The 16560-nt window shown below is 26.3% G+C and overlaps 1 protein-coding gene across 1 annotated transcript; it reads left to right on the forward strand.

Moving 5' to 3' along the window:
* Window positions 1-15356: 15356 nt before the first annotated feature.
* LOC129608130 (achaete-scute complex protein T3) lies at window positions 15357-16329 on the forward strand. The gene is made up of 2 exons (XM_055519457.1): window positions 15357-16060; window positions 16157-16329. The coding sequence occupies exons 1-2, from the start codon at window positions 15364-15366 to the stop codon at window positions 16327-16329; spliced, it is 870 nt and encodes a 289-aa protein (XP_055375432.1). The 5' UTR covers window positions 15357-15363.
* Window positions 16330-16560: the final 231 nt, after the last annotated feature.

Genomic DNA, 16560 nt, shown 5'->3' on the forward strand with positions numbered 1-16560 from the left:
AAGTTTTAAAAGCTTGTTGAATTTATATTGATAGCATATAATATTTTTTTTTTTTACACTTTTGCTCTTTTTTCCTCTTATATGTTTGTAATTTTGTGTTCTTATTGTAAGCATCATATTATATGAATTTGTTTTTGTCAGTTTAATTTCCATTCATAAATTCAATACTTTTTTTTTTATTTTTATCTATGCATTTTTTATTTTACATTTTTGTTTTTCTTATAATAGTAACGATTTACGATATATAAAATGTAATAAAATTTTAAGTGGTCGTATATTGAGAGTAAGAATTAGCGCCATTACTTTGACCTAAATATTTTAATAGAAATTCAATATTATATACGAGTATGTACTTACGTATATTCTGGGTATCAGAAAATTTAATTTGAATTAAGATCATATCAAGTATCAAGTACAAAAAATTTTGTGCTTTTTATATGACGTATTGTATGTATGTATAGGGAATGGAGATTGTCTGGGTTATGAAGGGTGAATTTGAATTGATTACGTTATTAAATTGATTCTAATGTTTGATAGAATATTTCAAGAAGTTGTAAAAATTTTTATTACGCCTGTTTATCTTTGTTGCAATACAAGTATATTTTGATACATGAGGTAATTTGAATTTAGGACTCAGCAGTGGTTATTCTGCTTACTGTAATAGGAAATGATTATGATAATTGCTTTGGCAACAAAATTAATAGACTTATTCATTGAACAATCTTTTACACAGTAATTAAATAAAGTTGGGTCGAACCAATGGTTTATGAGGCAGCACTTTTCCCTTGAACAAGTGAAAATGCTTTTCTTAAAAACAATATGATTACATTTAAAATTACTTTCAGTCATATACCAAAATGTGTTGCATACATTTAGAGTGAGACGACAAAAAAATAATTGAAAAATGGTCAAATTCAAAGCAGGTTTCAGATAACGGTTTATTTCAGCGGCCATTTTGTATTTCCATGCTCAACTATGCTGTGCCGCAGTGAAAATAGTCATTCACTACTTTATGTGTTTTTAATTTTCTAGGGGCTACAACTTTTAAAGAGGGGGAAATAGTAAAACATTTTCTTCTACGGAATTTTTCATAATAAATTTATAACAGGAACATTAACATCAATAATTTTATTTGAAATTGGAACATGTTGTCAGTAGAATGCAGTAAAAATGTTATAATTACTTTTTCTTTTTCATTTTCTTTTGTATCTCTAAGTTATACCTAGCTACATAATTATAGAAAAATCTTATAACTCTAAGAAGTACCTACATAATATTGTTATGATTGGTTTTATATTTACAGTTGAATTTTTTTTTTGCAAATAATTAAGAAAAAAAAAAATAATAATTGAGTATGGAAACTTGAGTTTACCATAAAATTTTACTTGAAATTTCCAAATTGAAATATTGTTAGACGAACACAACATGTTCATTTTATATAGTATGGAATTAAGAATTTTTTCTACTTGCCGTTCTTAAATGTTACGATTGGTACAATTGGTTTTCTTTAAAAATTTTTTTAATAAATTTAAACGTGCAGTTAGTTTTTTATACCCCGCATCTATCCTCCCTTCGTGGAGGGTATATAAACCTTGGCTATGGAATTTGTAACCACTTGAAAGAGTCGTCTGCGGTATAAACTTGTACATATATTGTTGCTCAACGTAAAAATCTGCAGTAATGTAGATGTTTCTGTTTGTCGAATCGTATGACAACTTGAAAATGAATAAAGTAAAGATAACCAAACTTTCAGGAATTATATCTAGTAAGGACGGCTGCTATTGTAATTAAATCGATTTGGATAATGCGTTTGGGTAGCTGCAATACCACCCCAAAAGCTAATATTAAATAGTTCACCAAATAACAAAACTGGTTGTATAAAATTTGGAAGTCATGTGTCCAATTACATCAGGCATATTGGTGAATTTTTTGTAGTATAGCTTTACAATTTCGAGTAAAAATTTTATTACCAGATTGTTAAGATGTAGGGTATAATTCAGTTGTTTTTTTTATTTAATTTTTAATATTTTGTCTTTAATCTTTAATGTTTTTTATTTAATTTATTTATATTATGTATGTACATGTATACGTCTAACCATATATTATGTGAAAAGTTAAAAGAAAACTCTAATTATTATTTGATCAATTTATTTCTGTATATAAGCAGATATACGAGTATATGTATAAATGTACATAAAAAGAAAATCTACTTTTCAAAATCAACCTATTGGGTGTCATCATTACCATTAAAAGTGCATATATACATACATATGATGTTGATTATTTTCAAGAAAAATATTCTTTTAATTAAATTTTTCTTTTTAGAAACAAGTGAATTTGAATTTAATGTGCCATACTGTCATTTGTTCATTTTATTTTATAGTATATTCCTATACAATATGTACATATGTATATATATATACATAAATTTAATATATATTTTGAAAAGAGTGTTAAAGTTAGAAAATTAGATAATTTTGAAATTAAATTTTGTTATAGAAATATTTTTTTCTGTATGCAAAGTATTCAAATATTTGAAACAAAAAAAAAGAGTAAAACTCCTTGCGGTTATACTTGTGACAAGAACTTGAATTCTATAAGGACATATATACTTACATATATTTCTTTAGATGTACATAATGTATAACATTTGTACATAATGTATAAATTATGCATATGTGACTGTATTAATGTATGAATGCAATATTGTGAACCGATTTACATACTATAAGAATTATATAATTTTTTTGTATACAAATCCAAGTTAAATTATTTTTTAAAATAATGTTATTAATTAAGAAAATTAATTTTTGGAAAATGGTTTCATTATAAATAATTAAATCCCTAAAGTATATAAATCAATTAATTTATTTAATTGGTTTTTTTATAAGTTCATAAATGGTAAATTTAATATGAGTGGTAAAGAATTCTTTTAAAAGATTGTTTTGACAAGTTAAAATATAAGAATTTATATTCGGGGAAATTTAAACTTTACTAATCAACATTAAAATTGTATTAGTATACGTTATATGTATCACACGCATTTCGACCATGCAAGAAAAATTGAATGAGCTGCATATAAAAGCAGCAGCGGTCGTTCTGAAAATAAATACAAGAAAAACCAAATCACTCCGAATCAACGCGGTAAATACTACCCCTTTCGTCATAAATACAACCGCTATACAAGATGTTGAACAATTCAACTACTTCCGCAGTATAATATCGACAATCGAAGGGTTTGTCGATATTATAGACGACGTTGAAAGAAGACGTTGAAAATAGATTAAAGCTTGCTAAAGCGGCATTTGGCAGATTATGGACCATATGGAAGTTCTCACAATTATCCAGGAATAAAAAACTGAGAATATTCAACACATGTGTGAAGTCGGTCCCGTTGTATGGCTCCGAAACATGGCTAGTTAAAAATGAATTAACAAATAAAATTCAGGTATTCATAAATAGGAGCCTAAGCATCATTTGCCGTGTATTCTGGTCTAGGCGAATCAGCAACACAGCCCTTTGGGCTTTAACCCACCAAGTTCTAATTTAGGCCATACATTGCGACGCCCACCTGAAACCATCACTAGACGGGTATTGGAGTGGAATTCGCAGGGTAGAAAAAGTGTTGGGCGTCCAAAGCATACGTGACAAAGAACAATAAAGAAAGAAATCGCCACGGCTAACATGACATGGACAGAAGTAAAAGGGAATGGCCCCTAACAGAGTTCTTTGAAGAAGCTTTGTGGAAGCCCTATACTTCCAAGCGGAGTAAAACAGGAACAAAAAAGTATAAAACAATGGTCTTCAACAAATTTAAATTTATATGTAGGTGATAATCGATCTTGCAGTGTCCCCATTGTAAAAAGACGAATATTCGAAAGAATGTCCACACTTCTTGATGTACGAACAACTCTTTTCCCTCCTTGTATGAAAAGAAAGAAAAGGAGAGACAGTTGTGTCCGTTTCAACCCCCATTTCACAGTCACAGCACTGTTGTCATAGTAGATTACCTGTTTGATCGTCTATTGTTCATGGAACATCTTAAGAGTTTACGAAAAGACTCGATTTTTTGAGAGTATCCGCCTTCTCATTTCTTTAAAAATTATATAGGGTAATTCTTTTTAATGGTTTAATTATGTTTTAAGTTATTTATGAATCGAATTATTTGTAGAATACTTAATTATAATATACCAATTTAAAAATTGTTCTAATATTGCATCAATTATGTTAACCACGTTAATCAATAACAATTTTATTTAATTATGAAGTTAGTTTCTATGGTAACGAGTTAGTTTCTATGGTAACTTTCGGTTTTTTTCATTTTTTTTTTTTACAAAATACTATTTTTTGTAATTAATTATCATTTTTATTAGAGATAATTGTTTTAAGTAAAAACAATAAATGATTTTGTTGAATAGAAATCGATTTTTTAATGTTCTTAATTTTTGTTCAATGCGATTGTCTGTTATTTAGTTTAGAGTTGAGGTATTCATACAAATCTTAAGGCGTTATCGCCCACAAGGTAGCCGTATGTTAGTACAATGTAAACACCTTCAAATTAAGGGTCCCTAAAAAAATATTGTCAACATAGAATTTATTTTGACAAATACAATGAAAAACTTAGCAACATATATTCTAATCAGCGAGTCTTCTTTTATAAAAATAATGTTTTCGAATTAATTGCAATTATCAAGAGTTTCCGATAATTCATCATTATGTTGAATCGCATCAAAAAATACATAGCACTCGGCTCTAAATTTCTTATTAATGATAGCACTCTTTCTTCTTATGATAGCACTCGGCTCTAAATTTTATCAACATGTTTATCAGTTTAGTCAGTCTATTGCCAAATCATTTTCATACATAAATATTTGTCCATTAATGTTTAGTATAAAATAAAGTGGGACTAAGTGAACATCCCTGCACGACACCATAATTTAATTTTTGCTTTTCACTCTTCACTTCTATTCTCACTCTTCACTCTTCATTGTAATCTATTCCAATTGAAAAAAATATTCGGGTAATACCATCAGGAGTTGAGCAAAGAATATAATGCTGTACACCTACATATATTAAATTTTTGTTCACATAAAATCTGTAAGAGGAAAATTGCTCTTTTATAATCTTGTATATTTTAATTTAAAATCAATTTATTACTCGGTTAATTTTGATTTTTTCTTATTTTTTTTTTTTTGTATTTTAAATAAGTTTATAAAGGCACACATGACTTTACTTTTAATTCGGATATCTACACCCATATAGATTTGGGGCACCCACGTGAAATAATGGGTAACAAAATAAAAAGTTGAAAATTAAGCATAACAGAAGCAAAACTAAAAAAAAAAAACAAAAAAAAAACAAGAAACAAAAAGTGATACTAACTTTATACTTGAAAGCCCACATAAGGTAAGACAAGATTTAAGTTTGTGTGTATGGCTGTATATTTTATCTTATATGTGCTCTTTTTATGCTTCATTGATTAATAATATTCTTCAACAACAACTATACAAGTTGCAATAACAACAATAAATATACAATAAGAAATTTTCGAAAATTTTCAACAATAAAACAATCGGGTAATAAAATGAAAAGGAAAAAGATCAGTTGTTAGCGCATTACGGACCAATGGTTAAAAGATTTTTTAAACTTTATTAGTAATTTTTAACTTACTTTTTTCCATTTTTTTTTTTAAAATAACAAGTAATGCTTATTTAGACAAAAAAAGTTGATGACTTATTAGCAATTCTCAAGAATGACTTAAACTTTTTTCTTTTTGATTTTAAATCGCGTCATTCATGTTGTCATCATTGAGATACCTACTTACATACCTATATATTAATTCTTTAAAAAGTCAAGAAAATAATATTGACAAAAATAAAACTAAGAAAAATTAAATTGAATTTTATGGAAAAATTAAAATTTAATTCAGTCTTTCGCTGAATGTCAACACAATAAAATTTAACGCTCTTCAAAAAAATAAAAAAAAAATTAAATGATTTTTTAATATTCAAAATTGTACGTTTGACACTGTTTTGAGTAATAAGCGAGTTTTAAAGTGAATTAATCGTTTGTTATTTGAAAATAAAAAAAAAAAACAAAACTTGAATTCATTCTTAAGTTCTGCTAGTAAAAAATAACAAAGTGTGTAACTAGAAAAAAATTTTAGAATTCTTGGCTCAAAATATCAGCGTTTTAATTAAATTTATATTTTTTGTTATGTTGATTTTTATTGTTAATGATCTCATAACTCAAAAAAAAAATTGGAAATTTAATTTTTGCATACCATTCAATGAGTGCTATGAAATATAAATTTTTGAATATAAAAGTGAAATTTCTAAAAATGAAACAAAAAATTGCAATTGAAATAAAATTATTTTTTTAATAAAAATATTTTTAATAATAAAATTCTAAAGGATAAAGACTTTATTAACGGTGTTTAAATAGAGAAATCATTTTCGTCTCTCACAAAGTTGACATTAGGGTTATAAATTCGAAAACAAAAAACATATTCTATTTCAAAATATTTTTTCTTGACAAGTATGACACTATGAACTAAAAGGATACAATTTGGGAGGATATTTTTGAATATTAATGGGTAATTTTTTGAATTTATTAAATTAATTTTAGTTGTTTTTCAATTTGTCTTACAAAATTAAACACCATGAAGTAAATATCATAGGATTCCTTTAAATTATTTTATATATAAACTCGTGAATACTCAAAACTTTTATTTAAAAATTTGGAAACTTGAAGTGTTACAATGGAATAGATGCTGTCAATAGTTATATACAAATGGATCCTTGTTGTACAAGTCCTTGCTATTTCAATGTAATATACTAAATTTAGAAAACTGTCTAAATTAATTGAATTTGTGCTTATAAATCGATAACAGGCGACAGGACTTTAAATTTATGTTTTACGAAAATGTTTTCGAGGTACTCGTTTTCCTTTTTACATATACGCATCTATTTCTGCGTATGCTAATGAGCCCCACATATTCCTATGTACATAGGCAAATATATGGATTTTTAATTAACGCTTGTCTACTAGCGTGTGTAGAAATTAGAGTTATATTTATCTTGAGTAGTTAATAAAAATTCTATACCGTAGACTAAAATAAAAGACTTACTTTGTATTTTTTACCTTTATGATTTTTTGATTTTTGAAACTAAATTGATTATTTTATATTTGGGGCTCCTGGTTATCATCATTTTATAAATTAAAAAAGCAGTAGCAGAAAAAGGCTATCGCTCCTTTGAGTATTGAGTTACAATAACTGTGTTTTTTATTATTTTTCTTATAATACTTATATGGAAACTTTTATTACATGACAATTAATACAAACTCTCTTATAATACTGACAGTAGTGTGACATGCTATACTACAAAAAATAAATTGTTTATTTTCCCGAGCGTTTCCGTTTTTATTTTTAAAGGCTGGCGCTACATAATGCATGTATCACTATATATATTAATTGAAATATTTACCTATAATAATAGCCCTATCGAAATTCACCTTTTATATGTATAAAATACGCTTAATTGGATACCATTAAAAATTAAAAATTCTTTTACAATCAAATTATTAGAAGAAAGATTATTAGATTTTTATAGTAAGAAGTTAAAAAATAAAAGTGGCTTACGCGACCATGATTAGTAATTTTCATTAGATTCTTTGTACATATAATAATTATGTAAAGGTATAGGTATGTGTATTTGGACATAATGTATAATTATATAAGCGTGTAGGTATACAAATTTAAGTAAAAAATTTTTATTAATCGTGTTACAGTACATTAATTACAATAGAAAGGCAAAGATATTGAATTGTTTTTAAAGAAAGAATTTGAAAATTTTGATGATCAAATTTCTATTTTTTGTTTGTTTTTAAATTTACAGTGACAGACTATTGTATTTCAGTATCCATAATTCATATAATATTCTTTGTATAAACACGAGTATACAATGTAGGCTTACCTTATAATTATTTTTATATCTAAATGTATAAAATAATTAAAATGAATTCAGTTTAAATTTATTTTTTTACGCTTTAAAAGGCAATCCCACATTAATAGCTTTTTTTTTAAATTTTTGTTGCTTTTTTTGTTGTATTTTTTTCATTATTAATAACATAAATTTTTTTATATACGTACATATCTAGTTCATTAAACCTACTGTGTATAACTATATTAGAACTGATTTTATTTAGTTAATTATAAGAGTACAAAATAGACTTTTCTCGTTCTTTAAACTAAATTTTAAAATAATTTTCTTTTAAGAGACAAATATAAGGAGTAATGGCTATAGTATGTGTTCATGTTATGTGTATACATGTTGCATAGTTACTTAATTGAAAATAGGTTTAGTTTTTTCAATAGAACAATATTTTATAAGAATTTTTGTACCTATATATTTTATAAATTTATTATACTTTTCGGTTCATTGGATCTGTAAATTATTAAAAAAATGGAATTATTGACGTTATGATTTCATACATTAATAAAATGATGATCCCATGTTATATTTCAATCTTTGATCAGATACCAATCAGATGGTACCCCGGTGAGCTTCGCCTTATTAAACTGAGTTCTACATTTTTCACGAAGTTTAACCCATCGGACCACCATTGTGGTTTCTTGTTGCCTCTTATCCGAGATAAAGGGCACGCCTCTCTAGAGGCGCCATTTATGGCTCCAGTGAGCGTAGAAACCATACTGTCGAGGTCCGCAGGCGTCTCAGGACGTGAAGGGACTCCGGGTCCAAGGAGATTGCTTAGCGAGTCTCGGAATCTTGGCCAATCAGTTCGCCTGCGGTTCCTGAAAGTCAAAGGAGAATTATGACTAGCAACGAATTCAAATTCTATATAGCGATGGTCCGAAAAGGAATACTCTTACGATACTTTCCAGTTCGTAACCGAGCCAAAAATAATTTGTGAGGCAATGGTTATGTCTATAACCTTCTGCTTATTTTTAGTAACAAATGTGGGCTCTGAGCCTCTATTACATAGTGCGAGGTTAGTACTCAAGGTAAAATCAAAAAGTGACTCACCTCTAGTGTTGGTAGCCGAGCTTCCCCAGATCACGTGATGTGCGTTGGCATCGCTCGCAATGATGAGACCAGTTCTAAGAGACCGCGCTTCTCCACCGGGTCTCTCAGATTGCTAAGTGGAAGCATCTCCTGGGAATCATAGGGCAGGTATACTGAGGCCTACCAGGAGATCCTGCTACCGACCTCGAGACTGACTGCAGTCAAATCTTCATTGCTGTAAAGAGGCAGCAGAAAAGCATTTAAGTTACTTTTAATTAACTTTTAATTACTTTTAATTTTAATTATGATCTTACCTTTCCGCCGCTGTTGCTATAAAACAGATTATAGTTCGCCGTCCTGAGTCCGCAGATCCTTCCACCTGCCAGCCAGGTGAAATGAATTCAAATTCGGTATGGAGTGAATGTTGTTAATGCTGCGAAATAGAAAATTGTAATTTAATTTTGATACAAAAATTGATGATACATCATAGGCTCAGTCAGCCCCGGATTTATCATACATGCAAAGTATGCATTTGCAATGGGCGATAAAAAATAGGGGCGCCATTGAAAACTTAAAAAACCCCTAAATTTAAAAAAAAAAAATTTTCACCCAAAAAAAAGGATTCCAAGTTTTTTTTATACATCAATTTATAGCGAAATTAACTTAATAAAATCTACCTACATGCAAACATAATATTTTGTTCCTACACATATTTTCTATTTGCACCATATAACAAAAATTGTTCATAGAATTAAAATTACTCATACATTTCTTTACTCTACACTACTCTTTCATTCTTATTTTTTATGTACTGTATATGCCTATAAACACAGAATATTATTTCACACAGCTGTATACATTCAATCGTTCATATATATAAGTGAAATCGTCTCATATAATATACATACATATATAGAAGCAATGTACGCAACAAATAAAAATATTCAAAAATACACATGTACACATAATTTATATTGTCTAATATGAATAAGATCAACACTCATGCGTACACATATAATTATCTCATAAAGCAAAATTTTTATTTTGCTGAGATTGCTCCCTATCAACACTCGCTCTTACACATTAATTATATCACAAAGCAATGTTTTTATTATGCTTAGTGGCTACAATCGTTCGTACACATTATATTTAAATTGTTTCGTACATGCAAAATTTTATTTTTGCTTAGTTGGCGCCCACTCACCAAACAAACAAACACATTATTATAATGTATTACTTTTCTGTATACTATTGCATTAGTAAACAACAAGAACAAAACAAAAAAAACACAAATTAAGAATGAGAATAGAAAGAAATTAGAAAAAGAGAATGAGAGCAATATTCTTAAATGATGGAAAGCATAGCTTGATATTGAGATTGTGTATACCAATATTTTGTTTTTGTTTAACAACAAAAAATTTTGAATGAATTTTAAAATTACATGATCGTTATGAATTTCTACTACTATGTTCTGCTTTCGTTTTTGAAAAAACTGTTATCAATCACAGAATTAAATTTTAATTGATAAAATCTACTACTTATATTGAATTGAAAAATGTTGTTTAATAATCAAGTGAATGTTAAGAATTTTTATGCTGAATTGATGTAGTGTAAGTCATCCAAAAAATAAGAGTAAAATGAAATGGCGCATAATTTGCTTCACACATTTATCTCCAAAATTAAAACAGTTAAGCAAAACGACATTCTGAAATTTCAAAACCACGAGCCTATAAATACCAGTAAATGCATTTATTTTAATAAAATCTAAAAAATATAATGAACAGTATAAAAGCTTATAGCTATGTACATGAAAAGCTTAGTTTTTAAGTCACAAGCTTTAGAACGAAACTTTGATTTTCCTTAAATTTTTGAATGCAAGTCGAAACTTTTTTTATACGCTGCTTCATTTCTCAGGCGATTTATGAAATAAAAAGCCAAATTTTACGAATAAAAATAAAAATAATTATAAAAATAAAAATAAAATTACGAATAAAAATAAAAATAATTTTTTACTTTTTTTCATATTCAAATAAGCTTTGAAAAAGTTCATTTGATATAATTTTCATAGAACCTTTTACAATAAGTTTCACTTACGTCAAAAAGTAAATTTTTTGGTTGTTAAAATCAAAAAATCAAGTTTAAGTGATTGATATAAATCTGATCATAACTTCATAAAAAAACGTACAGTTAAATAAATTACCTTGTTTTTGAATTTATAAAACAAAAAATTGAAAGTTTAGTTCCAGACTTTAATTCTATAATTCAGCACAATAAGGTTACAAAAAACTGCTTTATGATGCACAATGTGCAATGCCTATTAAATTTTGTTCACAGTAATAAAATAGGTGAAAAGGTTGAAGGGGGGGGGGGGGGGCGCACTTTTTAGGAACCGCTTAGGGCGACGAATACATCAGAACCGCGCCTGGGCTCAGTAGAAGCTCTTACCTGGTAGGAGCCCTCCCATATCAGACTTACACTATCCTAAGCAAAAACGCTTGGGATAGGTCCTAAGCAAAAACGCAGAGATATCCTTCAGAGAGTTGGACACGAGTTCCGTAAAACTGAGAAAGCTTCGAACAAACTATCTGCATCTCTTAGCAGGAAGAGCAGGACATTCGCACAGAATACATATGGCCGTCTCCTCATCCTACACAAAACGGAGTCTGATTTGTTCAGTTTATGCAAATGATATTTTACCGGTCAGTAATAGCATGAACGAACCGGGTTAACAAAATATATTCTGTTTAAACGTATTTATTTTCAGACTTAAATTTGGTGATTCTGATTTGGAAATAATACCATATTTAAGTATTTAGGTGTTATAATTGATGAAAACCTTACCTGGCAACAATAAATTAATGTACAAGTAATACAATTTCAATTTTCTTTTTACTTAGGCTTAGAACCATCACTCAATTCCATAATAATTGTTCGATATTGTTGCTCATATTTCAGAATTATAAACTATTCAACAACATTTCAAAATCAATTCAATTAAGATATCAAAATATTTCGCCACCATATGAGATTTTTTTATTGTAAAACTGTAATATTCTTATGTCATCTGAATGCATATATTAAAAGTCTATATGTTAAAATAATAATGTTGAAAGTTTTTTTTATCACAAATAATTTTCATACATACATACATATGTATATCTTTGCATAATTCAAAACTTAAACATATTTGTCTGATTCGATAAGAGCATTAACAAAATAACAAAAGAAGCACATACTAAAATTCACATAAATCTCTTTCAAATCTTTCAATATTTATTTTCAATTCAAACGAAAATGCTTAAAAACACCATTTAATATAGTCCAATTCCTTTAAATAACTTTCATTTTGAAAAAAAAAACCTAAAAGAAAATTCTATTTTAAATCCTTTGAGATTCGATACAAGCCTCTCTCTTTTATACAATTTGTATTTTTAAAAATAAAAAAAAAAAAAAGAGACAAAAAACATTAGATTAAAATCAATGCTGTTTAAATAAAATGGAATAAGAAAAAAAAAACAACAACAAAATAAAGAGAAAAAAATTCTCTGTGGACAACCAATTTATAAAATACAAAGAGAAAAAAAAGACAGAAAAATGTAGAAAAATTTTTATCCTTTTTGTTTTTTTTGAGAAAAAAAATTTATTTTTGGTTTTCTTAATAAGAAAACTTTTGCTTCAGTTGAAGTGCAGCTCTTAAAGCATTAAAAAATTTTAATCATTTTTGTTTTTTATTTTCTAATTAGGATACTGATACTTTTTATTTTAAACTCTATATATTCAATAATCGTATAATAATTAAAATAATTTGAAATTCTAAGAATAATTTAAGAATATGACGTCTTCTATATTTTTCTAAACCGTGGTTAAAAAACTGTCATTATAGATTAACATTTACAAAAGGAAAAACATTAAGAAGCCATCAGTTTTCATTAAAATATGCGAGTCCTGTATATATATTAAAAATTAATTTGATTTTAGTTGAAACTTGTAACAGGACCAGAATTATAACAGAATGTTAGTAAAATTTATTTTAAAATAACCATATCATTACAAAATCAATTACAAATAATCAATATTTCAATTTAGGAAACTCAATATATGTAAACATGTATATAATATAGAAACTCATAGACTCATCAGTAAATACATCCATCGGCAGTTCTAGTCTGCTTATAAAATCATAAACAAACTGGATTGTTAATGTAAATGTAATTTATTTATATAACAAATATTGTAGAAGCACATGTAATTCTATGTGTATTTGTAATGACACGGTGTTAGATAATAAACTATTTTTTATAACCTATATCCGTCATTATAGGAGTACTTACTGTTACCTCAGACATTGGTTTCTCAAATATTTAATTTTTTTTTAAATGTAAATGCAAATTTACATTATAATACATTTAGTAGCAAATATTAGCCAAGAAACAAGGCTAATTAATTCAAAATGAAGAAGTACAAACGGCATTAGAATTTTTACCTTCATATATAATTCATTTATGAATGGAAAAACGTGAAGCCTTACAAACGATAAATAATGGAGTACAATATTTTTTTTGAAAGTCAGTTCGAAATCTGGGGTACGAAATTATTTTATTTGTATTAAAAGAAGACTGCGATAAAATCTAACCCCTTATTATGCAGGGTAGATTAAATAGGGCGAAATAGAAATACTTTTTTCGAGATCTTTCTTATACTGTCAATATTATTCTCTCATTTAATTTTAAAAATCAAACAAATAGATTTTAAATACAAAATTAGACTTACTATGATTAAAAAGAATTTAAATTTGAATTTAAATTTAAATTTTTTCATTTTATTGTTAAATTTATAAAATCCTAATATTATTTCTTATTTTTTTTTTTTTTTACTGATAAACCGATTTTAAAATTAAAACCAAAACTAAAAAAAAACTCATCAGAAAAATATAAGAAAAAGTTTCAATTTTTTTTCAAAATGAATTCAAAAAATTTTTTTTTTTTTCATTTTTTAATTTTCTTCATTTTCTGAAAGACCTCTGGGGAATCTTTAGTTCATATACATTGTATACTAAAACAGCAATGTTATACCATATTATACTATTACGGTATCAATATATTAGTATGTAGAGTTCAAGAACAATTTCTTTTGAACTTAAATTTTCTTGTCATTTCATATTCTTATTAAAATGAAAAACAAAAAATAATACAAAAAAATAAACCTCAGAAAACAAAGAAAAACCTTTTAAATATGTTTTTCTATATATACAAAATTTGACTTAAAAAAATGAGAGAGCAAGAGCACCATCTCGTACCATTAATCCCATAAGATTTTAAGAAAATCCTTCTTAAAGAATAACACAGTCATAAACCAAAATGAAAGAAAAATCGTGATGAAAGATTGTTTCATATATAAAATTTGTGATATGTACTCTTAGGTATGTATGTACATACATATTTGCGAGAGTACATGTATACTTTGGATTATTTTAAATACAAAGAGAAGAAATGAAATTTTCGCTGAAAATACAATTTAATTTTAGAATTCTTTGTTTTCTCTATTTTTCTTTTTGTTTTTATTTAAAAATTATTTTGAATATTTTAAAATTTTTTTTTGTCAAGATGTTTATTCTTTCATTATTAATTAAAATCAATCAATATTAAAGCAAAATTTTTATAATTTAAAAATTTAAATAAAATTACACTAAAATCTCTTCTTTAAAAATTATTAAGAAAATTGCTAATGTCTTTCTATAAAAGTTGCTCTTCTCTTGAGATTTCTTTAAAATTTTTTCAAATATAATTGAGAATTTATTAATTCAATGTGAAGCTAGTATACCTGCAAGTTTTGATTAATTGAGTACACCAATGAGTACTCGTGCTTAACTTGTTCTGTTTTCGAAAGAAATCTTTACTGTATTCGCACAATAACCCTATAATAGTTTATAAATATAATTAGGATTTTAATAATTCAATGTTTAGCTAGTACTCTAATAATCGGTAAAATGTCCATAAGTACCTGTGACTTTTAATATATTAGGTACCCCAATGAGTACTCCGGCCTTCTATTTTTTTAGAGAAATCTTTACTATATCCGCATTATAACAACTGAAAAATTACTTACAAGCCAGAATTTTCCTTACAACTTCACATAAAAATCCACAATTAATAATTGGTTCCATGTGTGAATTTTAAATTTTTATTAAAATCACATATTTTATATAATAATTAAATATTATTTTCATTTATACATAATATATACTTATATACTTATTCTAATAATATTAACTATATATTTCAGGTATATAGTTAAAACGATTACATATTATGTAACAAAAAAACAAAAAATCAACAAAATGGTAAATAAAAAACAAGATGGAAATTATTCATTTCGTCAAAGGCGTAATAATTCTAGCCATAATATACAATCATTTACATTTAATAATAATCCAAATAAAGAAATAAAAAATGAATCGAAAAAAATAACAAAATCAAAAGCACCACCATTAAGTAAATATCGTAGAAAAACAGCAAATGCTAGAGAAAGAACACGTATGCGTGAAATAAATTTAGCATTTGAAAATTTAAGAAAATGTGTTCCACAATCATATAATAATTATAATTCATCATCAGCATCATCATCAGCTGACGATCAACAACAATCAAATGAGAAATTAACAAAAATTACAACATTACGTTTAGCAATGATGTATATTAGAACATTAAGTGATGCTTTAACAAATAATGAATGTCATACAATTAATTTAGATCAAAATAAATTTAATAATATAAAAGATACCAAATTTGATATAAACTGTGATATTAAAAATGGAAAAAAAGAATTATCAGAACTTAATAGTACATCATCATCATCATCAAATTCATCATCAATAGTAAATGAAACGAAAAAAATAAAAAAAAATAAAATTATGAATCGAAATCGAAATCGAAAATATCGAAAAATGAATGCATTCGAAGAACATAATTATAGTGATTTTACATCATATAATATATTAGAATCAGATGGTGAATCATTAAGTTTCTCAGAAGAAAGTAATAGTCCTAGACAGAATAATAATAACAATGATAATAAAATAATTAAAAATGAATTTAGTTCATGTAATAGTAGTGCAAGTAGTTTAATTGAAGAATCATTAGATTTAATATTACCTGATCTTAATGATAAAAATTTAAATGATATTACTGAAGAAGATTTTTCAACACCATTTTTAGCATCAGTTGATCTTGATTGTATGATACATCCATTTACAGATTTATTTTCTGATTTAACAGCTGAACCAACTTTAGATTATTTAATATAAGACCTATAATTTGTATATGATAATTTTGCAAATTAATTAGTCCTTTTTTTGTTTTTGTCCTTTTAAAAATATTGAATTGTTTAATTTATTTTTTTTTGTATTTGTTTGATTTTCTGTTTTAATATTAAATTAAAAATAATTTATTTTAAAAATAAATAAAAGTAAAATAGTTTTGTATAACTAAGTAATAATAAAAAAAATGGTTTTAATCTTCAAATTATTGTGGTCAAA

This window comes from Condylostylus longicornis, unplaced genomic scaffold (assembly GCF_029603195.1).
Source record: "Condylostylus longicornis isolate FDR11 unplaced genomic scaffold, ASM2960319v2 ptg000030l, whole genome shotgun sequence".
Classification (NCBI taxonomy): Eukaryota; Metazoa; Arthropoda; class Insecta; order Diptera; family Dolichopodidae; genus Condylostylus; species Condylostylus longicornis.

Excerpts from the sequence above, each read along its gene's own strand:
- LOC129608130 (XM_055519457.1), top strand. The coding sequence starts at position 15,364 with ATGGTAAATAAAAAACAAGATGGAAATTATTCATTTCGTCAAAGGCGT. Across the intron at positions 16,061-16,156 it reads ATTAAGTTTCTCAGAAGAAA|AATCATTAGATTTAATATTA; the intron begins GTAATAGTCCTA and ends GTTTAATTGAAG.